The sequence below is a fragment of the Brachyistius frenatus genome, unplaced genomic scaffold (assembly GCF_029030835.1).
Source record: "Brachyistius frenatus isolate BFR_SWC_R1_liver_20210118 unplaced genomic scaffold, ASM2903083v1 Contig_23, whole genome shotgun sequence".
In the NCBI taxonomy this organism is placed as follows: domain Eukaryota; kingdom Metazoa; phylum Chordata; class Actinopteri; family Embiotocidae; genus Brachyistius; species Brachyistius frenatus.
This window is the reverse complement of record NW_027210622.1, coordinates 958690-985038: the sequence shown is the minus strand read 5'-3', so window position 1 is coordinate 985038 and position 26349 is coordinate 958690. Positions and strand designations below refer to the sequence as shown.

Here is a 26349-nt window from a genome sequence, read left to right as displayed (position 1 = left end):
CTCTCTTGAGTGTTTGTATTTTATAATTCACGTTCAATCCACATTTAAGATGGGACATATTGTACTTTCTACCCCACTGGATGTAAAGTAGTTTAAACTAGCTCAGCCTGCAGCAGCTACAACAGTAACATGCTGCTTAAACACTAATTCTTCACTATTAATTATGTAATGACTTAATTTATAATAAACTTGTCAGAGGGACCCAATCAGCAGTTTTTCTCAGGCCTATTTCATGTTTTTAACTACTTGTGTACGTTGTATTTCAACTTGTGGGATTTTTGATGCAGGACTTCTACTTGTAATAAGTATTTTTACATTGCTACTTTTTCCACCACTGCATAAAATGACCAACAGCGTCCATCTATCTGTCTAAACAACTTGTTGAAACACTCTTGCCGTGAATTATGGTTTACGTAGAAACGAGCTCTGATTGGTTCTCGTGCGGCAGTGGGCGTGGTCAGATCGGACACTGTCAGACAGATGACTGCAGCAAACTGTCACCGGCACTCGGGGAGAGCTGATACCTAAAGTTAAGCCAATTCAACTCCGGCAAATGGAGCTGTTATGAACAATTTTACATGAGGTAAGTTTTCTCAAACAGAAATATATCGCTGTTTAACTAATGTAGACATATTTACATTTTTACTTAACAGTTTTCTGCGAATTTACGCGCATACAAAGTTCACGTGGAAGACTGCAATTTGGAGTTTGCTGATATTGTAGATAGATCTGCTGTCTGGGAATGCGCAATTTGTTCTTACTGCTCGTCTCTGCTAATTTGAACTGTTTATGTTTGAGGCGTGTTTTGTTGTTTGTTTTTTTGGTCTGGATGTTTATGTTTCGCACCGGTGAGCCGTAGGAACAGGCACTGTTAGCAGTTTACAGTTATAATCTAAGGTTTATAACTGTAAACTGCTAACAGCGAAACAAACATACCGCATACTGCACCGCGCAGATAAGATATGACCGTAGGTTACTGATAACACCGGGCAGGTTCCGGTGTTGCTGCTCACGTCAGCTGCTCTTCTGCAGCGCACAGACTCCTCCCCTTCCCTCCCCCCAACCCCCAATCCTTTTTTTGTTTTTTTGTTTATCCTCTTGTACGTGCAAGTCTTTAAAAAAAAAACTTCCACAAATCATGGCCTATGACACGGGAAGACACGGGAGTGGGCGGTGGGAGGTTTATTTTTTCCATCCGGAGATAATAACAAAGGTTTGATAACAGTGCTTGATCTCATTGAAGCCACCAACCCTCTGTTGTGTCTGTTTGAGTCTAAAAGCACTGCTGGGTTTCCTCCTGTTTCCTTGTTTTGGATCTGAGCTTCCTGGTACCACTTTGGGGTGAAGTGGATGCTCGGTGGCTTCAGTGTGTGTGTGTGTGTGTGTGTGTGTGTGTGTGTGTGTGTGTGTGTGTGTGGGTGGGTGGGTGTGTGTGTGTCCATGTTAGAATCCTGGAATTGATTTTGTTGTTCTTAAAATAAGCAAGTGGTCATGATACACAGATTGTCCTTGGCAACATCGTTAAAGGTTGTTTGTAAATCTTAAAGACGGACGACCATAAAAGTGTTGACACCCTACAACGCGCAGTTAAAAAATATCTAAGGAGTGATGTCAGCTGCTGGGTGAGGCTCTCCAATGGCTGCTTAAAATATTTAGGGTATTAGCTCAAAGCCACTAATCTCTAATCTCGTCTTGGACAGGGTTCAAAGGGAAATCATAACAAAATCAAACGTCGTAAATCAAATACACGAGGAAAATAAGTTACTGCCCACATGGTGTTAAATCTGATCTCCATGGTGATGTTGACCACTGTAGTCACCATGTTGAAATAACTTGTGATGACACACTCAAAAACAAACACTTGAGAGGATGCAGCCAAACAACATGTTTTGAGAACTGCAGCAGGTGCACCATGAGCCACAGAGCTGCAATTAAAGCTGCAAAAAAATGACCTACTGTATAAATAACAAGGTTAATTGACCTGTTGTCATTATTGACACCACTGGTTTGTAATAATGATCATGAGTACTGTCATTACATAATACTTCTCACAACACAAAAGAAAATACTGTATTATTTCCCTTTCTTCTTCCAGTAACAATAAGGAAAATTATTGTTTTTATTGTATTATTATTATTATATAATTATTGTATTTACCTGGTAAAATGAACGACAGCATCTAGAGGGAACCTTTTTAACAAGTGCTGCAGCTATTCGTTTTTTCTGCCATCTCTTGTGGCCAGTAATTTCAGTGTAAAGTATCCGGTTGGTGGAATTTATGTAGCACATACAAACTCTAAAAATAACACAGAGACCGTATGTCAAGAGTTAGGGGTGGGTGATAGGCCACCAAACCACTTCAACGCGACTGAAATCGCTCCCTTTTATGAAACTACCTCCTCGATTAGTTGCTTTCAGTTGTCTTTCTTATTGCTGTCTCCCTCAGTTTTACATAAAAATGAAGTCATTACATCAATAAATTGGAATAGTTCTTTTTTTTTTTTCCCGTTTTATAGATCATACCGATATTATCATGAATGATAGAATACGGCAAACCCCTGTTAAGATTTCAGAGTGACTTCATGGTTTGTTAAAACTAGATCGATGGACAGGCGGACGAACAGGGCATGACTCCATCCCGTGAGGGTCCATATATAGTGAACTTTCTTTACAAAGACCTTTGAGTCCTGCAAATGTCAACACTCATTCATTAGTTTTTAATCCAACGTCAGCAAACACACTGAGCTGACTTATGACATCTTCTGAAGATACTCCAAACATAAAGAACTGATAGAAAGGAGCACTTGCTAAGTTGTTATACTGACTGCAGGGACAAACAACTTAATAAACTCTTTTATAGTTCTTTTTTGCCTTTAGGGTATAAGACGGGGACTACTTCAGTCGAGTCTCCAACAAGTCTATGGGCTGTTGACACGAGACTCTAGGCTTGATCTGAGGTTTTGGCAGTTTCAATTTAGTCAGATGACCTGATTAATTCAAGCTTGGTTACTTGACATGATGCCTTCCAAACAAAGTGCCCGGCAGAAACTTTAATACCAATGTACAAACCACATTGGGCGTTCACAGTGCACTCCGTCAGTCGTTATTTCAGTGGAGTTTTTTTTATTTTTTTAGATAAAACAGTCCCTTCCACTTTGGAAGTCCCTATACTAGGACCGGGCTGTAACCATTACAAAAATCCCAGTGGCATCATTTTATAAAGGTTACAAAGCATGACATTGACGGAAGAGGCTGCCTTGTACGACTATGATTAGGGTGGGTGCAGCATTTGTTGTGCTCCATTTATATTTTACAAAATTGAATTGATTTCCAGCTGAAAAAATTTAGAACAGGATTGATAACATCAGTGACTCATTGTTATAAGGCTGTTATTTGCTCTCTAAATTACAGTTTGTAAAAAGGTATTTTTTGCTTCAGTTTTTTAACTCAAGGAGACTTAACTTTTTAACTTAAGGAGACTTATTGTATTTTAAAATGCTCCTAAGTCCCTAAGTCTTATCCATAAAGCCCATGGTTGTTTATTTTGGCCTCACAATCGTGTAGCTGTTGCTGACTACATTTGGGGATATTTGTTCAAATTGTAATTTAAAAAAATAGCCAAGGTCTTAAAGTGTCAACTAGTCAATGGACAGAAAACAAAACGACAAATAGTCTTAATAATGGTTAATTATTAGTTTTTATATTAAAAATATGAATTAGTTTGTATATTAATAATTGGAAGATGAAGGAAACGGCAAATATTTAAAGAGAACAAAGTTTTCAGATTCATTAATTGCAATTATTAGTTTTATGCTGAAAGCTTTGTATTAAAACCTGTAGATTTTGTTTGCCACTTTATGCAGATGTGTTGCCTTTGAGTGCCAGGCCTTCGTGAGCCCACACAACCATTGCAATTTCCTGGAAAAAGAACTGACCCAACATGAAAAATCACAATGTTGCCCAAAATTATTACCAAACTCCCTTCATTCAACATACTATAAATACCAAAATGCAGACAGCCGCAGACTTTCTTCAGTTTGAGACGCCACCCTCTTGTTTGTGTTGTCAGGAACATAAAAACAAATGGCAGCACTTCTTGGCATGGCCACGTGCCTGTGGGCTCCTTGGAGAGAAGTGGCTCCATCGTGGCCAAGTGTGTGAGGATCTATTTGTGCTGCTGATCATGTCTATGTGACGCACTTGGAACATCCTGTGCTTGTTGGATCACTTCATACCCAATGACCTCCTATGAAAGTTTGCTGCTCTGGTGCAGCGTTGCCTCATCATGCCCAGAGTGGCTAAATAAGGTCTGCTGTGTGGCGAGACTTGAGGCGATCCACAGGAATCCTCACATTTGTCTACACACTTTATTACTTTTTCCTCAGCACACAGAAACATTTCTGGGGTGAAATATCCTGGAGTTAAACAAAGAGTTTGATTCTGGGAGTTTATTTTCTAAGTTAGACTACAATTTGTGTTCAGTGTTACTCTCTGGTGGGTAATATTCTGGTGTTCATTCGCTCAGTGTTAAGGAACATGATTCAACACTACTGCACAGCTTTGTTGCATATTAGCATTTCAAAGGATGCCTTAGTTATTTCTTCCTAACTTTTGAGAATAAAGCAACCAAATGAAATCAAAGTGATGGGCAGAAATTACATTTAGTTTTGTTAAAACATGCTGTTTATTAATATTTCAATGAAGATATAATGATAAATAAAATGGGGCTATCATTGAAAACCATAAGTGTACAAAGAAGGAACGTAACATGTATACCAATCACAGTGCAACTAACACATTGGTTAGTTTGCAGCTTTTTACTCAAAGTTTTCACGGAGCATTAATTGTTGCAAACTGCATATAATCACACTGCATATAATTGTTAAATATACATTTGTGAGGAATATGTTGTTATCTTGTAGCTAGTCTTACCTAAAACCTTTATAGTTCCTAGAAATTTTAACTCCATGAATGTCAAACTATACACACTTTTAAGTGTTGACTGTTAACACTGAATAAGTTCACATTCAAACAACTCAAGGTTAAAGTAAAATGTGCTCTTCATGGGAGTCGAGTTTTAACTCCCAAAGAGTTCAAGGTTCAACTCCTGAAAAGTGTTAAAAAAAATAAACTCCAAGAAAAGAGTTACTCTCACTCTGCTTGAGAGTGAATTCGATGGTCTCACATGTACAAGCAAAAAGAGGTGATTTGAACTCCAAAGATGTGAATTTGCTATGTACATACTTTTGTGTGGTCATACATGAACATCTGTTATATGACATATACGAGGTTTAGAACTTGAAACAGATGCAACTCCCACTGACTGACACGTTCGTAAATCTTAGCATAAATAGGATACGAGTCGGTTTTCTACAACCTCAGAAACTTTTACAATTAGTTTACAATAGCTCTTCTGCTTTCCTTCAGCTTTGCACTTGCAGTGCAGTGACGCTGTATGACCTGTTACCACCGAGATTTCCATCAGTGATTTTCAACAGTGATTAAATTCATTTTCTAAATTCATGCTTATTGAGGATGGATAGCTGTGAACAAAGACAGCATTGTTCCTATAGACAGAGCTGTGGCCTCAGGCAGAAGGCCCGTTGATCACCAGTGAAGAGTGGGGACCATTGAGTATGAATTATGTATGTTTTCACTCAAACTCCTAATGGATAACACGCTATTTTTTGTTACGTAGCTGCCACAATATCACTTACTCAATCTTTTCCTGCAGTTTCGGCTTACAGTTCCTTGCTCGTTTCTAAAGATAACTTGGGGAAGGAGGAAGTTATGAATTTATTTTTGTTGCCTACTGCACTGTCGGCTTATTTAGACAATACTTTATGGATTATGTCTTAAGCTTTTTAAGGAATTAGTGTGGCTCTTTTTTGTTATGGTTTGCAAGCCTGTCAATGTTTAAACAAATGAGATGGATTCAAATCTACTTTTGAGGTATCCCTGCAGTTAGTCTACCTGTTTAATTAAGTGTAATGCATCTCAAATGTTCCTATCTATTCTTCCTTTATCTTTTAAACATTGGACCTCACTGTTGACTTGAGTAAGCACAGGGTGTAGTATGTCTGCTGCAATTATGACACTCTAACCAGATACTCTAGATATTCTGATATTGACGTATGTGGAAGAACAAACATTGTTTCAGACATGCACAGCAAATTCACATCTTTGGAATAAACTCTCTGAGTTCAAATCACCTCTTTTTGCTTGTACATGTGAGACCATCGAATTCACTCTCAAGCAGAGTGAAAGTAACTCTTTTCTTGGAGTGGATTTTTAACACTTTTCAGGAGTTGAACCTGAAGTTAAAACTCGACTCCCATGAAGAGTACATTTTACTTTAACCTTGAGTTGTTTGAATGTGAACTTTTTCACAGTGTTAACAGTTAACACTTAAAAGTGTCTATTGTTTGACATTCATGGATTACAATTTCATCACACTATAAAGGTTTTAGGTAAGACTGACTACAAGATAATTATATGCAGTGTGCAGCAATTAATGTTGCGTGAAAACTTTGTGTAACAAGTTTAATTTATCATTATGTCTTCATTGAAATATTAATAAACAGCATGCTTTAACAAAACTAAATGTAATTTCTACCCATCACTTTGATTTCATTTGGTTGCTTTATTCTCAAAAGTTAGGAAGAAATAACTAAGGCATCCTTTGAAATGCTAATACGCAACAAAGCTGTGCAGTCAAAACCGGGAGTAGTGTTGAATCATGTTCCTTAACACTGAGCGAATGAACACCAGAATATTACCCACCAGAGAGTAACACTGAATACAAGTTGTAGTCTAACTTAGAAAATAAACTCCCAGAATCAAACTCTTTGTTTAACTCCAGGATATTTCACTCCAGAAATTTGCTGTGTAGGATGTGTGTCTGCTTACATCTGCTTTTGTGATTCAGTGTAGTATTTGTACAGAGCTGCCTGGCTGCTGCCTGATGTCTAATCCAGCTTTAATGCTACATCCTCAACTGACCCCTAATGTACTAACTGACCCATTTCTCCCCAACAAAGGCCACACAGAAAGGACCATAGCACACACACGCACACACACACACACGCACACACACACACGCACACACGCACATGCACACGCCTTCTGGGAAACCCCCTTGCATCGCTACCTTTTCCTATCTGCCTTCCCCTTGCCTGATGGATCTAGCATACAACCCTCGGTGTCACCTTGTCCATGCAGCCTTATGACTGAATTTTGTTTGTACTGACACCAACTGTAACCATCAGCAACTTTTTCTGTTTTTTTTAGTGACATATTCACCTGTTTGTTGCATAATTGTTGCATTATTGCCCTGAGAAGGAGATAATCTCTGGTCATTCAGGCCAGGCAGGTTTATAGACATAGACTCACACACAGCAGTCCAAGAGGACTTCCTCATATTGTTCAGTATGTTGATGCAGGAAATCACTTTGATTGATATCCCCCTTGGCTTTAACTGAATAGAAAGGTAGTCTGTTTAAGGGATTTATTTGGTAGGCTTTCTCATAGCACTGAGCTACAATCATAAAGGTCAAATAGGCTGTTTGCATTCAATTTGCATCATGTTTATTTTAGTAAGAAAAAAAAACCTTAAGGAATCTTTGTCCAGGTCAGTATGTGAAGCACATCTGTGTCTACAGACTCTGTGCTATCCTAAGTTGGGGATTTCCACTCAAGAAAACACACATACAGTACATACACACCACCCACCAATGCTTCACCTCAACACCACCTCTCTCGTTCTCTATGAACACACTTCTACACATCGCTGTCAGATCCTTCCTGTTTTCTGAGATGTCTGCGACGTGCCTGAACGGAAATGGTCACTCCTGTTTTCTATTTGGTCACATTGTCTGACCACCGCCGTGCTTGTGTAGGGAAGGTGTAGATGGATGCAGGTTGTCACTGAAACTCAGATCAGGAACTGATTCATATTATACGTAAATAGGCAACAGTCATAGAGGAAGTTTGTTTGACTGGCATTTGGCCTTGGCACCTGTACTAGCATTATGGTCTATTTTCTACTTATTAATAGTTTTCTGGGTCATTTGGGTGATATTACTGGCAGTAATGGCAAAAGAAACAATATAATAGAAAGTCATGAAGTTAGTAAAAACATTTTTGGGATGTTGCTCTCTTCTGAACCAATCAGGTGTGATTTAGTGAAATGGTAGAAGATGTTTCTGAAAAAAAGGGCTTTTGCTGTGAAGTGCCCAGTTTTGGGTTTCAAAAGTTTAATACTGGTCAAAAGGTTTACTCTGATATTTAGAGTTGTAATCTAACGTATTAACTAATGTGCTGCAGTGTTTAGCACCACCATGGTGTTATATTATTGTGTGTATCACTATTATTATATTATTTCTCTTTGATTCTGTGCACAACTAAAACAAAGTGATTTGCGTGAGCACAATAAATCACATTGCTATCATGCATGTACAGTGTGTCCAACTTGATTTCGTTTGATTATTCGATGTAGCTTCAACATCTAAAACGTCCTATGTTTGCTGAAAGAAGAGTTTATTTTGAGATTAGATATTTTCTATGTATACGAATTACACAGAGAAGTATGTGGACTTTGAGCAAAAGCTTCATGCATTTTGTAGATCCCTAGGCTATGTGGGTATGTCATTACTTACTTGTTTTGTGAGGACAAATGTTGATCAAACCCACTGAAAATGCCTTTAAAGTCCAGACAAGATCAAGTCTACTTGTAAGTATATGCTGGGATAAATTAAATTGGCAGAAAGTCATGCCTAAAACATCTTAAATGCAGTGTAATGGTTGAACAATAAAATTTCTATTTGAATAACACTTTTAAAATAAACGACATACACTTAAGAAGCTACAATGTTTTTGTTTTTTGTTTTAAGAGGCTGACCTATTGCAGCACATTTTCTGCACATTAACTTCCAAACTAGTTATTTTGAAATGTTGTGGATGACGTGGTGCCCATATTTTCAATCTTTTTTAGAAAAGAAACTGAACTCTGGTTCCTTTTGTCTCTCTGTTTCAGCATATCTCTCTCTCTGTCTGTCTAAATATAGCATGTCATCCGCCCACTCATTTTGACAGAAAGGAAGTGCGTATTTCAGAATAAAAAGTCTGCATATCACATAGAGAAGATCTGCACCTCTGTCTGTGCCAGAGTTGATGCATGTGCATGATATTCTTTATGCATGTGCATGTTTGGCTAGTTCATACATAGTACAATGTTTCCATCAAAGACAAACAGGGGAAAGAAAAAGAAAACCTCTGTTTGTGTGCACCGAAGGAACCAGATAGATGACTGAAGATGCAAACAGACAAAAGCGGGGCGAGAGGAGGGGGAATGACAAACGGTGAGACGACCGGAAACTTGTGGTGAAACAGGCAGTGCTCAGCTGCTGAGGCAGCGCTGTTAACTCCGTTTTTTAAAGTGTTGCTTTTCTCAGAGGGATCAAGGCTAAATCCATCACACTAAGTCTTTTCATCGCAGACATATGGCCTTTGGAATGACCTCCAATGTGGTTTGTGTGTGTGTGTGTGTGTGTGTGAGGGAGAAAGAGAAATTAATGAATAAGCGATAAGAGAAATCATTATGAAAGACAGCAAAACTCAGTGAGTTAATGTAGAAATATGAGGAAACGTGTCAGTCGTCAGAGGGCCAAAACAAATCCAGATACATTCAGCCTTGAACCAACTAAATGTTTTGACAACTACCAACACCTGCACCCACCAACACTGTTCCCCCCTTGTTTTCCTTGCTACTCCCCCTCTTCGTGCTGCTGACACACAAACGGGTTTATCCCTGTCACTACTTCACTCATTCTTTCTCACAAGAGGAAACACAACAGCCAATGGATCACTGTCCTCACTTGCCTGCGACTCGCTCTCTTGCTCTCTCGCTCTCTAACTCGCTCTCTGTCACTTAGTCGGACACATGTTAGTTTCAGTGCAGCCTGAGTCGAGTGTGAATGTGAAAGTCTTGGAGGGCAGTTTGGTCTTATGGAACAGGGTAAGTTTACATGATATTATCTCGATTTTACACTTTAAATTGCTCACTTTTAGCACGGGAATAGAAGGGTTTTGGTCGTTTTGTTGCCTCCTGTGCCAGCATAAGTATGTGTTTGGACATTTTGATTCAAATTACTACATTGAACTTGTTCTATAAAGTGAAAAAAATGACTTCTCTGTAATTATGCAAAAGTGTTCAGATCAGGATGATTTATGGTCAATAAATTGAGAGCATAGCTGTAGAGCTTTTTAAAAATATTGGCAAAAAAGGAGCAAAGCTTGAAAATAAATAAACATCTTATCCATCCCTCTCGGTATTTATAAGAAGCAGTCTGTGAATATGTAAAAGCCACGGGAAATTGCTTAAGGTCCTGTCCAATTAGTGTTTGTTGTGTTTTTTGTTGGGGCCATATGTCATTTCTGCATGTATGCATATGTATGTTTCATTTACATATGCATTGATTGAATCATAAAATGATCTGAAATTAAACCAACAAGGTGCCACAATGGGTGATTTATGTTTTGCTAAATTTGGCCAAATACCACATTTAGTTTGTGTTGTGGGGGTTTAAGAAATGACTCATAAACCTGTGGGACTTCAAATAAAGTAAGTGGCTTAAGTAGGTTGTGTTATTAATAAGAACCCTTTTTACACTATTGAGGAGAGTTAGCGTGGGAACACTGCACATTCTTTATCTGTTAACCATCAGTAAGTGTTGGGAGGTGTGTATGCATGTGTGTAGGTTTTTGCGTGGGTACACTTTAACACCTCAATTTTAGGTTTTATTTTTGAACAAATCTGAAATTTGGTCAGCTGCTAAACATTGAGGTCCAAATAAACAATTCTGTGAAGAAATGACAATTGGAAGAATTTTAAATTCAAAACATCTCCTTTTCCTTTTCATCAGGCTTTAAATATTCTCAGCTAGAAATCAATGAAATTTGATATAATAGAAATTAAGCACAACAAATGCTGCACCCATTTTAATTATAGCAGTACAACGAATACTCTTCGTCATGCTTTGTAACCTTTATAAAATGATGCTGGTGGCATTATTATAATGGATACAGCCTGGTTCTAGCACAGGGACCTCCAGGGTGGAAGGCTCTAAAAAAAACTTCTCATTCTCATGTGATTTGCACATTGTTATTAAAGTTTCTGCTGGGCACTTTGTCTGTAAGGAATCACGTCAAATAACTGAGTTTAGATTAATCAGGTCATCTTATGAAGCTGAAATGGACAGAACCTCAGATCGAGTCTTGTGTCAACTCAGCCTGAAGACATGGTGGCGACGACACTAAAGTAGTTCCCCCTTAAAAATTATATTATTATCTTATCGCTTCTGTATGCTGCTGTAGCGAAAACATTTCCCCTCGGGTATTAATAAAGTAACTACCTAACCTAACCTAACCTAAACCCAGAAGGGAAAAATTAACTACAAAAGGGTTTATTAAGATGTTTGTCCCTGCAGTCAGTAAAGAGACAGTAAACACTGATGTTATTGTCCCTGCTTAAAAAAACGCATATTTAATGCATCCAAAATAAAGTATAACAAATGGCACATCCATTTTTGTCAGAGTAGTATTATGCGGCCTCTTTAGTGAACATGCTGCAATTGGAAATCTCTATTACTCCAGGTTGGAGGGGTTAAACACTTAAGACTTGATCTACCTCCTCAGCAGTAACTACCGAAACAGAAATGTCAACTAGAGACTCTGTATTTCACACAAATGCAAAAAGTGTCTCGTGTCACGGAGACAGTGATAATATTATTGTCCGTCCGCATGTAAACAGAGAAAGAGAGTTTTAAAATAACTCCACTGAACACGTGTGTAATTTTACAAGCAGACATAAAATTTAAAAAAATGTCAGCCGCCTGAAGTCAAGCGAAGTCTTTCTACGCACTCGGTGTTTGATCACGGTTATGTCGTAACATAAGTGACACTTCCTTTCTACGTCTTCCTCCTAACTGCAGTTGATAGACCAAGAATGCGTGTGAGCCATGACCAACAAGGCCCACTGGGATAGCTCGAGCAATACGTACAGCATGGAGACAGCAGGTACAGACAGCACACACACTCAGATGTGTGTTTACACACTGAACTCAATGATACAAATATGTGCAGAAAAAAGGAAATAATTTCATCTTTGATACATACAGAGTTACTTTTGGTAACATCTGTCTGGCTTTGAAATGTGTATTCTCTGTCAGAGAAGTAGAATGGATTACTTTTCTACAGCTGGTCATTCTTCATTTCAAAAGAAGATTTGATAGCATGTTTAACTTCAAACAAAAACATTTTATATTCAGCCTTTAACTGCTGACCTCTCCACTTTATTGTCAGCTGGCTGCTCCCCTACTGTTCCAGAGCCAGAGCTGTACCGCAGTGTCCAGGCTGTGCTGCCCAGAGCAACAGACAAGCAGCAGCCTCCGGACTGTTTCAACAAAGGTACAACATCATCTATTTCACCACGCCACTAAGACGCGGTGATGAGCTTTTACCTGTCTTTGCTGTTCACTCTAGTTATATCACTGAGTCTTCATTTATCTTAGCAGTACATTGTATAAAAAAAAGCAACAGCAAGGTCACCATATATTCACACGAGTTCAGTGTATCTAAAAGGAGGATGTCACAAAACTATCTTCTCCTGAAGACTTCCTTTGTTTCTGTGTTTTTCTGTATGCAAAGATTTTCCACTTTGTCAACTTTTCCGCCCTGAGCAGATATTTAGTGAAGCCAGCTACATAGCATTAATTTTGGATTAGCACTGTAATGGAGACAAGTGTGACACATTTAGCAAGTGTGTTTAGTGCTGTGGAAATCTTGCATCTGTTAATGGTCTGCTTGTGTGTGTGTGCGTGTGCGTGCAGGAATGCTGAGATGGACGCTTCACAAAAAGGTTCAAAACAATCCTGTCAACAGCCTATCTCTAGTGTGGGTTCTAATAAAGCAGCTGGAGAAGGTACTTGATCTCTGTACTTGATTTCACCACAAACGTGTATTTTTGATGGCTTCTGGTAGGCTCTGAAATTAGTTCCTACCTTTCCCTTTAAAGTGGGAGGCCGCTATAGTCACCTCACAGTAACTGAAATGTCACTATATTATCAACGTGTTTGTCAAGGAGATGCTGTATAGAGTGTGTTTTCTCTGCAGGCAGAGAGATGGGACTCTCGCAGATGCATCATCCCTTTGCTCCACACTCTGATGTTTGCCATCATTCAGGTACAGCCACACTGGTGCTCTGTGAAAAACTGCCTCAGTCCTTCTAATTTTTTTCACACTATTTGTTGCATGCATAGATGTATGAATGTTCACTTAATTCTATAATGACTGAATATATCTAATTAGCCTTACTGACACCAGAAACAAAGCCACACTGCTTTGTAAGATAAACCTCCCAATACGTAGAACCAATAGGTTTGTTTATTGACTGAACATTTTTTTTAAATGACGCATTGGCATGCAATAAAATTACTCTGCACATTGCTTTTAATGTACGTAATGTGGCAGTTTTAGGACAGGTAATCAGAGGATGGTTGTCTTGTAATTCCAGGAACAAATGTCATCAAGGAAGTTAAAACCTAAAATGGTGGCACATATTTCTGTGCATATTGTTTTTCTTCATACTTAAGCCCAATCACCATGATAATCATCATTTCTAACCACAAATGGTATTTGTTTTGTTTGTGTGTGTGTGTGTGCTTGGTGATATTCCAGACAGCCTTCATTCCAGATGAACTCTACAAGCGGGTTTATGACTTTTGTAAGCGACTACTAACCTATCCTCATCCCTACTGCACAGTAGGCCTCAGCTACACAAGACAAATAAAAACTGAGCGCTTCATTCCAGGTATTATTCATCACCTTCATTTGCTGACACAATTTTAAATAAGAGTTGATTAGTTACTTTTGATCACGGCCTGTAGACTTAACAGCAAGTCTACAGCAACCTGCTTGAGGAGCTCCAGCTGCTAGATCATGGTCGTCTTTGAGAAATTCAATATTTATAACACAAAAAGCAGGGCATCAATGACAAAGCTATTTGTTAGTGGCCTTTCACCATGATGTTAAAATTGTGTGCCATTTCCTACAAAAATCTATTCCTTAGACAGGTACGCCAATACATGAATAGAAAAGGCCTGAATTTGTTTTTTGTCATTTACAGATTGTATTCGGTTTGATTTTTAAAAAGTCTGGACAGCAAAAAAATAAATGAACTGTAAATAAATTGCTAAATAAATCCAAACCATGTCTGGAGGTGGTTTGAAATGTGATTTCAATTAGATTTCCACGGATGTGTATCAGTTCCGACGCTCTGGAGGCTCAGATTGGATTTTTTTGCGTCACTCACAACACACACAATGACGATGTCATTTTCAGAGTGACGTGAGCAGAATCTATGCTACCACTAGCAGAGCACTAACAGTGAGCGTAGATTTTTGGTGCTATGGAGGACAACAAGAACAACAGTCCTCCGGAAAAAAAAATTGGGCTGGCACTTTGCTTCCACGTTGGAAAGCCGAAACACCAGTGTAGCTACACATATGTCATTACCAAAGCAACCTTGGCAATAACATTGCAGGCAATCTGTCCTAAAGATCTGATCTGAGATACAAATAGGATTTGCCTGCAGTCTGAACATAGCCTTAGACAGGTTTACTGACTGACACCTGTTTATACAACAGAGTTTCAGCAGCCAGTTAGACCAGGTGAGACAATCTCTCCATTGAAACCACCCTTTTGGGTCTTGTAGGCAGAGGCTGCAGGCAGGCAAGCAGTAAAGGCCATAAGACCATGAAAAAACACTTCATGCCTACTTTGACATTTGACGTTCCTCAAGCATGTGTAAAGATACATTGTCTGAGGATTTGCAACAGCATACTATTATTAAATACTACTTTGATCCACAGGTCTGATGTACCAGAGAATGGTCACAGTTGAGCAGAGACTAAAAAATGAGCACCATCCCTTTCAGGAGAGGTGAGTCACGTAATTGTAATGCTTCCCTGGAAGTACAATCAGTAGCCTCCCGGAACTGACAATTTAAAAAGGCATGTTTTTATTTCCTCGTAGCACTGCATGTTGTGAAACATCATCAATCAAGTCTGTCATGTAAATATCTGCAGGGTTTTTGTTTTGGCTGATCCTGACGTCTTCACTGGTTCCTTGATACATGCCCTTACGGGGGATTTTGAGGCGTCCGCTTCAGCTTCAGGAAGGTTTCTAAGTCCTCTGGATCACATGCGGAGTGTAGTCCAACACTCCATACAGGCTGCTTTAGGAACAGAGCAGTGTAATGGGTCAAGGCTGGCTAAGGCCCTCAAGGTCAGTATAATTGTGCTCAGTTGTTGCCGTTTTTCAGTTTTCCAATTGACTTTCTTCACTGCTTTTATAGTATGCATTGTCTGTATGTTTCCTGAGCTACATATTGTAGTACTGTATGTATTACCATGTAGCTTTGCTCTGAGGAAGCAGTGTTATGCTGAACACATTATTTGTTTCAAAACAGGACAGAATGTAAGAACTTATGGGGATGTTTTTTTTTTTACAATATATTAAACACTTCCTCTCTTTAGTCTTTGCAAGTCCTTTAAAAATATTTCAGATTTTTGTTCAGGTTATTGCAAAATCTAGCTAATTATAGAAACTTTCCATATTTTTCAGATGTCAAGGCGTGATTGTTGCCACTGTAGGTGGGGGAAGTGAATAACCTCTGTGTACCGATAAATCATGTGCATAGCCTCTGTGGTCACTACATATTCAGCAGTTTTAAGTGAGTGCAAATACTTCCCAGAATGACTCATGAGGGTGAAAGTAGCATTAATGATTGTCTGACTAGATGTTTAGTAATGGCAGTAAATTTAAAAAAATTTGGGATTAAAAATAGTTTTGAGTCCGTCCTTGTTTTATGTGTCATGTGAAACATCCTGAATGAAAGGTCTGTTGTTTCTGAGCTGTGTGGTGGAAATGTCTCCTGGCACAGGTCCTTACATAACACCTCAACAGGACACACACAACGGCAGACATACACACATTTCTGACCCCTGACATCTTTGCTATGAATACATGCTCTGTATGTGTTTATCTTCCTGCGAGCATATGTGTGTCCGTTCAACCACGTGTTTGTGTGTGTTTTGGGACAGGGCATGGGTCAAGACATTCAGCCGTACTTTCAGGAAGTGTTAGCGACTCTTGAGCAGAGTGTGGAGGAGGGCGACAGAGGGAAGGGGGGAGCGCTGAGGAGCCGTCTCCACCAACTGTACAGCGATATTGTCGCAGACACAGAGTCAGGTAAGGCGCTCTCTGACAAAGAAATACAAAACCATGCAAGGCAGGGTGCCTGTGAGGCTCAGCTGCTCTGCCGGAGTTATAAATCAACTTACTGGTTTCGCAAGACATTAATGCGAAGGGGGAAACCACAAGAACTACAGCCACATCTGGTTATGTAACAGAATGAAGACAAATGGAAAGAAAACAACAGAGAAGAGATAAGATGAGGATGTTATCGGATTACCTAAAGTACCAACAGTCTTGATATTGACTGACAAAAACCTTGTATTCGTACAAAATTATCTGCATTAAGGGGACCAAACATGAAATTACGTCTGCTTCAGTTGTGCACAATTTGTAGGAGTTTTCGTAGCTTTATCGTGTTCTATCTTAACCCTCCCGTTGTCCTTGGGTCCAAATGATCCGCAGCTGTGTTCAACCAAGTTCTATTTTATTTTCATATTTTTTGGGATCATTGGTGACAAGGAGGCTGTGAGGGTTTCTTTAAAGAATGATCACCAATGATCCCAAAAAATATAAAAATACAGAAATAAAATAGAACTTGGTTGAACACAGCTGTGGGTCATTTTGACCCTGGGACAATGGGAGGGTTAAGTATTGTATCAGACTGCTTATTTGGCATTCAGGTTTGCCATTTTAATAGTTTGTGTAGCATTTTTTTTATTCTGAAAAATCTTTAAAACCAATCCTGTGGCCTGTTGCACAAGATTTATTTGGGAGATGTGCTTACATCACAAATGGCTGCAAATTGTAGAGCTTTTGAAAGTCGTCAGGGTTTTAGCTTGCTCATGAATGGGTTGTATGTGTGGCAGTTTTCTTGATAAGTGAATCATCCAAATCATTGGGAGAGGAAATGATATCCCTACAATTTTAATGGCGTAAATATAATGATGTCACAGGCACTAGATTTGGTATGAAATCTCTACATTTTCTTGAGCTCATCCTGAGTCCATTTAAGCTGCTGCTACTCTGTAAGTCAGTTCAGTGGTGTTCAATGTGCTGTTTAAGCACATACTGCTGGTGATGGACATGTTTTTTTATGTTCACAAACACTGCCTGCTGCTCAAATCAAAAATGTGACCTTGCGTCTGTCTAGCGGTTTCCTCCATGGCGAAATCTGTCTTGTCAGTTGTCTATATTAAAATTTCCGGATATCTATTTCCATGACATCCACTCTTTTCCGCACTATTATTGTGTCAGCGATCTATCCGATGAGCCTGCTCTACCTTCATCCCAGCGGGAAGACTAAAAGCCAGAAAGGAGTGTTCACAGAGAGGAAGTTTTGGAGGTGGTGGTATGTGTGTATGCGTCTTTGTTTTGATTGCCATTGTGACAGTTTTGGTCTCTTCCTCCACAGATGCTGCAGAGCCATTGTCTGGTGGACCTCTGAGTGATTGCCCTCTTCCTAACCCAGAGATGAGCTTCCACCTGTGGACTGAGGATCTGGATATCTGTGAGTGGCTCTGTGGGGGGTCTACAGGATGTTGTTATTACCAGTCATCTGAAATGGATTAGGCTGAGAGCTGGGCTGATTTACTGAAAATGGATAAACCAACTCACTTGGAATTGAAGTTTTGTAATAAAAGGTTATTTCCTGAGAAGTGCCTTTTGCACTACTGTTCAACAATCATACAGGGACATCCTTTCTAAATCAAAGTTTATACGCCCACAGAAACCTCATTAAAGTGGCTCGAATGTGACACAGGACTTGAACCTAATCAAAAGATGTTGAAGTATAACACTCTCCAGAGTGTGAATATATCTGAGAATTGGTTGTTCCTTTAATTTGCAAAGTGTTTTAGAGCTGACTTAATGTAACAAACTGATTTATCCCAAACAGTATTGGATGGAATCAGTGGAACTGAGTACAGTGTACATTTGCAGTATACTCTTCATATCCTGAGTGCAAACAGGCTGTAACTGTAAATCAGTAAAACAATGTACTTGGTGGAAGCATTGACAACTTTATATGATGCTTGAATAAACGAGGATATGCCCTGGGCTGCATTGTATCTTCGGTAAGATGACTGTATAATAGCACACACTATTTTTTTCTGTAAGTAAAGGACAGTGATTGTTTCCTGTGTGCTGTATATGTGCATTAACAAGCATTAAATGCTGAGGGATCACAAGGCAGGCACTTGATAAATGTGCGTACTCCATCTCAGCAGGGTAGTGAATAGATTCCTTAGATTAAGGCACGATTTAGAGTTTCCTACCTCGGAAGAGCTGGCATGTGTACTCTGTAGCTCCATAACAAAACAGTTACACGTTGCACAAAATTCATGTTTGTGGTCCGCTTATGATGAGGCATAAGGCTGCATGTGAAGTATACATGCCTTTGTGTCCTATGTGCAGATGAACTATTCCTGCTGTCAGTAAGTAAACAGAGAGACCAGCTTGGACAAAGGATTAAGAATTGTTCCCTGTTGCTCCATGTGAGTGTCTGAATTGCTGAATTGTCTGAATTGACAGGGCGAGAGCTGGCCAAGTGGTTTCGATCCAGTTCCACGTCAGAGCAGTTCTCCCTCGGCCAAGAACAGGAGGACCTTGAGCTGGGTGAATCGCCTGGCGACCTAATGCCATCTCCTCGCTTCTCCGTGATGTCCAACGACAGCGGTATTGAAAGGGACCTGCCCCCCAGCACTGACCCCTCCCCATCGTCATCTCTGGACGCGGCCAGCATGAGTGCAGCATGGGAACAATGCAAAATGTACAATGACTACTTATCTTACTATAATTAAAGGTTTACTTCTGGTTTGGCATAATAATATGTTGTCCTTGAAGTAAAAATGTGAAACTGCCTTCAATTTTTCAAAACATACTGTAAGTTATTAGCTTTGTAAGCCATGTAAATCACCTTAAAGGCACCTCAAATAAAGACAGTAATCCTCACAAAGAGCTTTTACTGTAAGAAACTTACACTAAGATTTAAGACGTATTTACTAAGTTAAAAAATGTCAGTGATGCTCATCATGGGATCTCTTGCATCACTTGTTTTGCTGATCAAGCCTTACATTGTTTAAAATTGATCAGAGCTTGGAGTATGACATTTAATCTATCTCTCCCAGTGAGCAAGAGTCAGGGAAGCTGTCACGACGTGGATGCGTCAAGATGAAACCATCCGTGAAGGACAACATGGTGCTGATGCAGGACACCCTGGAGGACCACGCAAGCCTCGGAGGAGGCGGAGGAAATGGAGGAAGAGGAGGAAGAAGAGGGGACACGCTGCAGAGGCAGGCAGGAAGCAGCTCTATGCAGAACCCCTTCCCCAAGCAGCAGAGACACTTCACTGCCAAGATAGTCGCCATGGGGGATGACAGGGTACTGGGGCGCCTGGCGAAAACCTACTACTTCTTCAGGTGAGGGACTCTTAATATTACACATGGCACATACACATCCTGATGAAGCTTCTTCGACAGCCGTCGGATAGTTTAGTTTACAGGCAGGGTTGTTGTGTGACTAAATATATTGCTTTTAATTGTTTGTTACTGTAAATTGGGACACCTCATAATGATTTCTATTTATTTATCAAACTGTAATGTGGTAGTTTTACAGACATGGTTTCAAGCTAAACCAACAAATCGAAGATTGTGTAAATAGAAGCTTAGGGGAAATATTGTCTTGCAGCTGACATCTACATGTAATCATGTGCTTTGGCCATGTTCATGAATTAAACTGCTCTATATTGCAATAAAATGAGCAAGGCCTTACATCAAAGAGGTTTTCCCTCTTTGATGGGTAATCTCATATTTTGGAGCATCTTTTTGCATAAAAAACTGAAATGACTGTAAAACAGTTTGTATAAAGAAGTGATAGACATAAGTATATGCTGGTTCCACTATGATGATAACAACTGTGTAGTTTAAGGAACATATTTTACTTTGAGGAGTCATTTTGCATCTATGCTAACAATGAGGAATTTTATGTATATTGGAAGCTTCCTATTAATGCAGCAACAAAACTTCCATGAGGCATGTTCGTGTCATATACGAAATGAATCCCTAAACTTTTCCATAAAGGTTAACATTCAGGTACAAAAAAACAACAACACAATTTGTTTTAAATTATTTCTGGATTGTAAAACAAAACACTACTTCTATCACAAATGTCAATTGTTGAAATCGAAAACCTTTGGGCTGGGATAATCAATCTGCCGCACACCAGTTTGAACTTCTCACAAATCTTCGGTTGGGCCTTTGCAGGAAAAGAGAAGCACGGAGGCTTTTTCTTACAATGAAAGTCAACATCCAGTTTTACTACATTCCTGTTTGCATGCCTCCAACTCCAATTTCCACTGCTAAGGTAAGGCAACTTCCTCTTGTCAACACACCATCAATTGTGGTGTGAAAGTCAGCACACCTCAAAATATAACAAATGGCTTTGTTGTAAGGAAGATTAGTCAGTGAAAATAGCCATTACAATGCTGTCATTCTCTTCATTTTTGTGATGTAATGGTGATGAATATACAACTGCTGTTCCTGATATGATAAAATAGTCAGATTCAATTTCTTTAGTCACTTTTCTGACTGAGGATCTGCTGTTAGTGCAGTCATTTTATTCGTGTCTTTCATTTCTTGTATGACATCATTTCAACAATTTATCCAAAATAAAAGTGTAAAGGAATTTTTTTTTTCATCATTGTGATGGATCTGAGCTACTGCTGCTCATTGAAGGTATAACATTTGTGTGCAAAACCGATAAATCCAGCCAAATTTACATTCAGCAACTTATAATTTTATATTATGTTTTCCCCATTGTGATGCTTTATCTTAAACATGCATAACTGCAGGCAGAGAATGCATGAAATGGTGCAATTCTCTTTTGGTACAACTAAAGCATATAGTAGCTATAAGGAAAATCTACTGCCTTGTTCTTTCACCCCTGCTGACTTGCATAGTTTGTGTTATTTTTGGTTCCACTTTAATGTTCCTTATTTGTAGGAAAACCTCCATCCCTGCACTATTGGTTCCTACTTGAGCAACGTGGACCCATGGTACAACTGTAACGTCAAGAGTTTGGGCTGCATGATTCCCAAACTGGCTAAAATGGTATGATACACTTAATATGAACTAGTTTGAAAGAAATGTTATTTTTTTTAAGCAGACCTATGTTAGATAAATACGTTATGTTTGAGACCGAAGAATAATTACAGACAATGGGCTCTTTAGTTTAAATACTTGCACATTTTTTATAGTGTGCACTATGTTGTAGTTCGTCTTACAGACACACTTTGAAAATGTCAACTGTATCCCACTTTGTCAAGGTGGCAGCTGTCTTTTAAGAAAGCTATAACACAGGAAGTTGCATAACCTCGTACTTACTATGAGGAAAACATAGTTGATTCTGCTGAAACCACCAAGGAAGTAAGCTGCAGTCAAATAACTTTTGACTCTGCTCTGACTCTGAAGGCTTAAACAGGAAATAGAACTACCACGAAACTGGAACATAAATGCAAAGAATGAAATACTGTAAATGAGAATGAAGGTGGTAATTTATAAATGACATGAAATACTGTTCTATTTCTATTTCGATGCCTGAAGTGAGTTCTTCATTCAGTTCATGGAAAAGGCTGTTTGTTTCTAGAAAATAATGAGCACGCTCTGGCTGAGACCTTCTTTCATTTCTTCAAAGAGCTAGATTTAATGTGATTTGTAATGCGAAGCTCAATGCTACATCTTTTAGAAGGTTTATTCATATTTAACACAAAGAATGAAGGAAAGTTCAAATTATAATGCACAACCTTCAATTTAAAATCACTTAAAACGTCAAGAAAAGTAACAAATGTAAAAAGTGAGTTTGAGCAGTTAAATGTACATAACTTAGCAAGCAGATGACCTTTTAGTGACTCGCTGTATTCTTGTTACAATCCCAGTGTGACCAAAATAAGAGTGTGATTACAACATTATGCATGCAGGAAGATTCATTTTACACGACATTTGTCCTCTCCAGCAACAAGCGAACCCTGGAAGGCCAAAAGAGCCCTTCATCTCTGATGTAATTTCCTACTACGTCCGTAGTGCCCAGCAGCCTGTCTACTTCACCATCTACTTTGTTAAGGTAGCACCAAACATTTTATGTGTAGATTGTTGTTTCTTGCTATGAAATCAAAGTGTACTCCTCTGTTTGCATCTGTTCATCCGCAGTCACATTTTTCAAATGTCTATTTAATCTTTTTAAAAATCCCTTTATTTCCATTAGATCACGTTCACCAACATAACAAGGGATCCTCTGGAAGACGTGTTCCTTACCCATCTGGAGATAGAGTTTCCGGAATTCAGACAGATCTCAGCGTCAATTAGAGGTGAATTGCGTGTACTTGTAATTTTTTTGCCCAGTACTTTCATTGATAATTGAGCCTAATGTGTGCACACACGTCAGCCTTTTTGTATCTGTGCACAACCAAGTGTACCAACATGCCTCTGACCAACAGATAAACAAAAGAAGAGCTCAGGCGAGCTGTGTGGAGCTGTAATCTCGATGAATTACAGAAAGGTAAGATGCTTTTTTTTAGATCCATTATTTCCTTATTAGAGTACCATGGTGCGTGTTGCCAAATGTCTTATTTGATATCCATTTCCAGACTTTGAGGTTTGTGTGCATGCCTTTGTGTGAACACTTGACCTATGACAGTTGCTTACTTTATTATGTGTGTATTTCTATGTTTGGGTCCAGGTGACATTAAGTGGCCGAGACATTGACAAAGGAATCTCAGTCCGGACGTCAGGTGCTCAGATCAGTGCTATTCCTTCCAGTGAAGCAGAAGGTTCAGTATTTTGTCTTAACATCCAGCAATTCCTGCTTTCATCCAAACTTGCAATTTTTTTTGTGTCATAATCTTATGCTCCATATGGTCTCTCATCCTTTATCTCACAGATCTGAACTGTTTGACACTGACATTGAATGAAACCCCTGCAAAAACTAAAAACAACAGTGTGGTGAGTCAAGGCAATGCCATAGTGACGAGTGCTTTGGGAATTATGTTACAAATATATAAATATATGTTACAAACGTTGTAAACGTTAAAACAACTTACTCAATGTAAATGTTTTTTACAAAAATAAATGTCTTTACTTTTTTATTTTGAAATTTGCAGGAGTCAAAGATTCGGACCAGCAACATTAAAATTCGCACTTTGGAGAGTCGATCTTTCTCTGTTACACTGGACAAAGATTGTCGTCGGACCTACACAAATGTGCAGAGGTAAAAGGGTCTAGTCTCCGTTGTACTGTAGGTTTACACTAGGGGTGATCATTTCAATCAAAACTACTATTCGACTAATCGACTATTAATCTCACTTCGTCTGATGATTAACTTATTGGATACATCGTCTGCTCGGTCCTTCACTCTAATGACTGTGCATAGCTGTGGCAGACTGGTGATCTGCCAGATTCTCCTGCAGAGTTTGACTGCACCTCCTCTTTTCACAATTAACTTGTGAATGTTTGCACCGTGGCATCTAATCTCACAGCGACACAGTTTTACCTGACAAAGCTCCAGAGCCTGTTAGCAACCAGTTCTTCTTCTCCTTATGTTGTTTAGCAGACAGCTTCTAGATGCATTACCACTACCTTATCGCCAACACGCTACAACCACGTGACAGTAAAAACGGGAAATACGGAAGGTGATAGTCGCATAAACAAATTTAATTTTTATATTTTATTGACTTCCAATAGTCAAAAACTATGACCCTTCCCGAGTTTAAACCTCTAAATAATGGTCATTTAAATGTTTGCTGTTTCATTGGTTAGAAAATCATGTTTGATGACATGATTGCTATCAAACCTCTTGCAGATCAAAAAGAGCTCCAATTATTAAGGCTACTTTGGGTTTGAAAGAGGAACCCTCTAATTAGAATTTCAAATCAGGGTTTAATTTGTGCCGCTTTTTGATTTGCATCACTTTCTTAAAAAAAATTTAATGAAAAATTAATTCTGCATATTTACAAGATCTGGACCCAGTTTCTGTGTAACACAAACTGATCTCTATGTTGAATGTGTTTCTGTTGTAGCATTGAGATCTCCCCGTGTCTGGATCCTGGATACTGCGTCCAAAAAACTATGAGGTCCAAATTCAAGTTGGGAAAGGACAAAGACGCTGGACTGAGCAAATACATGCGCAAAGGGCTTCCTCTGCCGATCAACACGTTTGCTGGCATCATCAACTGACGTGATGAAGTGACCTCACAGAGAAACAAGAAATAAGACCATCCGTGCTTTTGATAGTTGGAATGGTTGTCGCCTCTTTAAAAAAGAAGTCTAATCTGACACATGAAAAGATGCATCACTTTTGAGTCACAATGAGCTGCTCCTGAAACCAAAAAGTTTCACTTCTGACAGTCTGAACTTGCAATGGAAAAACAGACTATATTTCAAAAGCAACTTGAGCAACACGATTAATACTGGTATCATGAAGTTGATGGAATAACCAGTCAGCTGCTTGTGCAGTAACGGGAAACATTTTTGATGACACTGCAGGTTATGATTGAACTTCAGCAGTGTTTCACTCTTTAGTAAGGACCTGCTGTGTTTACTTTAAGACAACCAGTCAGTATATGCCAAATGGAATAATGCCAAAGAACAATACTGCCTGTGACGCTTGCGAGATCAGCACGGACAATCAAGTATTAAAAAGTATGTACCTCTCTTCGTGAAGGATTTTAGGACTACAGATAAGCAGTAATCATGGCACATTTCAATAAACTCAGCTAAAAACTCGGCAGGCAATTTGAAAAATCCAAGTCACAAAGTCATCACTTAGTAAAAACAGATTTAAAGGGTTCATTTTAAAAGTTACTGTCCTTCATACATACACTACCTTCTACTGCCTCCTCAACACACACGAACACACACAGTACACACACAAGAATGAAGGCACACAGACTCAGCTAGCCGGTTAGCTATTGAAACAATCAGATTTTTGAAGGTACGCTGACAGCTAACTATCACTGTTGTCTTTGCTAAATCCTTCAAATAACAAATTTCCGCTTATACCTGTTATCGAATGTAAGCTGTTATATAAGGTGTAAATCAGTGATTGACTTGGGTTTAATGTTTGGAAAAATTCTAGACATTTACTAGAACCCCACTATGTGCATTGTCGAAGCTAGAATCATCTTCAATGGGAGGAATTACGACAGGCCTTAAACAGCTTTTAATAATGCACAAATATAGCTTACAGAGGGAAGCTATTTGACTTGTTAGATTGCTAACTGACTGCCTTTCAAGCCACTGTCTACCTACGCGAGGCACCACATTTTGTTTTGCATGCTTTATCATTTAAACAGCCAAATTTGTGGACCCTTGAAAGTGAAAGTTGCACACATGCCAGTAAATGCCTCTGATGTGTCAATCTGAGGTGTGAAGGCACTTCATTGATTCTCGGCCACTCACTGAATTGTTTTAGATGATGTAAAAGTGTGCTTACGTGCACCTGTTTGCACTCAAACTGCACAGCTGTGGGTCATTTCTTTGAAGGTGAAGCAGCTGTGGAGCAAATTAGTGTAACGCATGTGATGCAACTTATGACTACAAGGGAATTATGATCTTACTGTACATGTTATAATTATAGTCATATAATGTCCTCTAAGTTATGGAAGGCTATACAACATCTGACATAGCGATTGGTGCAGTTGACAGAGCTTATGGCCTTGTGTATCTACATTATATTGCACACTGAAGAACAGCTTATTGTGGTGCGTCCTCATACAGGTATGACGTTAGACAGGAAAGCTCTCATTGACAAAAGCAATCGTGCGTGCATGTCTGTGTCTGTAGGTCTGGCAGGGTGAAATAATAAGTTTAAAATCATGATATATTTTGCACATTATTTTCTTCTATTGTCATAAATATAAAAGATTCCATTACGTCAAAATGTAATTGTGTAAATAAACTATTTTGTTTTGTAAGACAGTGTCTGTGTTTTATGATTATCGCGGCAAAAATCTGCTTGAATCACAGCACTATATGGAGAAAACTCCCCTGTGCTGTTAAGTGCCCACCAGATGGGGATATTTAGTTAACAACGAATCAGCTTTGGTAT

General features: G+C 39.0%; 1 protein-coding gene across 2 annotated transcripts; it reads left to right on the top strand.

Annotated features, from left to right (window-relative positions):
- The first annotated feature begins 500 nt into the window (after positions 1 to 500).
- Positions 501 to 26215, top strand: LOC138620217 (phosphoinositide 3-kinase regulatory subunit 6). Of its 2 annotated transcripts, none has more exons than XM_069697217.1 (21): positions 501 to 583; positions 11991 to 12075; positions 12361 to 12465; positions 12888 to 12979; positions 13171 to 13239; positions 13735 to 13867; positions 14928 to 14997; positions 15144 to 15342; positions 16161 to 16308; positions 17675 to 17761; positions 18784 to 19021; positions 19380 to 19670; positions 20514 to 20613; positions 21252 to 21359; positions 22261 to 22368; positions 22510 to 22612; positions 22742 to 22803; positions 22984 to 23074; positions 23185 to 23246; positions 23405 to 23511; positions 24320 to 26215. In XM_069697217.1, the coding sequence occupies exons 2-21, from the start codon at positions 12018 to 12020 to the stop codon at positions 24474 to 24476; spliced, it is 2388 nt and encodes a 795-aa protein (XP_069553318.1). In that variant the 5' UTR covers positions 501 to 583; positions 11991 to 12017; the 3' UTR covers positions 24477 to 26215. The 2 variants fall into 2 exon arrangements, with proteins under 2 accessions (XP_069553318.1, XP_069553319.1); XM_069697218.1 differs by lacking the exon at positions 501 to 583 and adding an exon at positions 9844 to 10015.
- Positions 26216 to 26349: the final 134 nt, after the last annotated feature.

Bases quoted from the DNA above. Each gene is read 5' to 3' on its own strand.
- LOC138620217 (XM_069697217.1), top strand. From the start codon at position 12,018: ATGACCAACAAGGCCCACTGGGATAGCTCGAGCAATACGTACAGCATG. The intron at 19,022-19,379 runs GTACAATGACTA...TATCTCTCCCAG, and splicing joins GCATGGGAACAATGCAAAAT to TGAGCAAGAGTCAGGGAAGC. The intron at 22,369-22,509 runs GTAGCACCAAAC...TATTTCCATTAG, and splicing joins TCACCATCTACTTTGTTAAG to ATCACGTTCACCAACATAAC.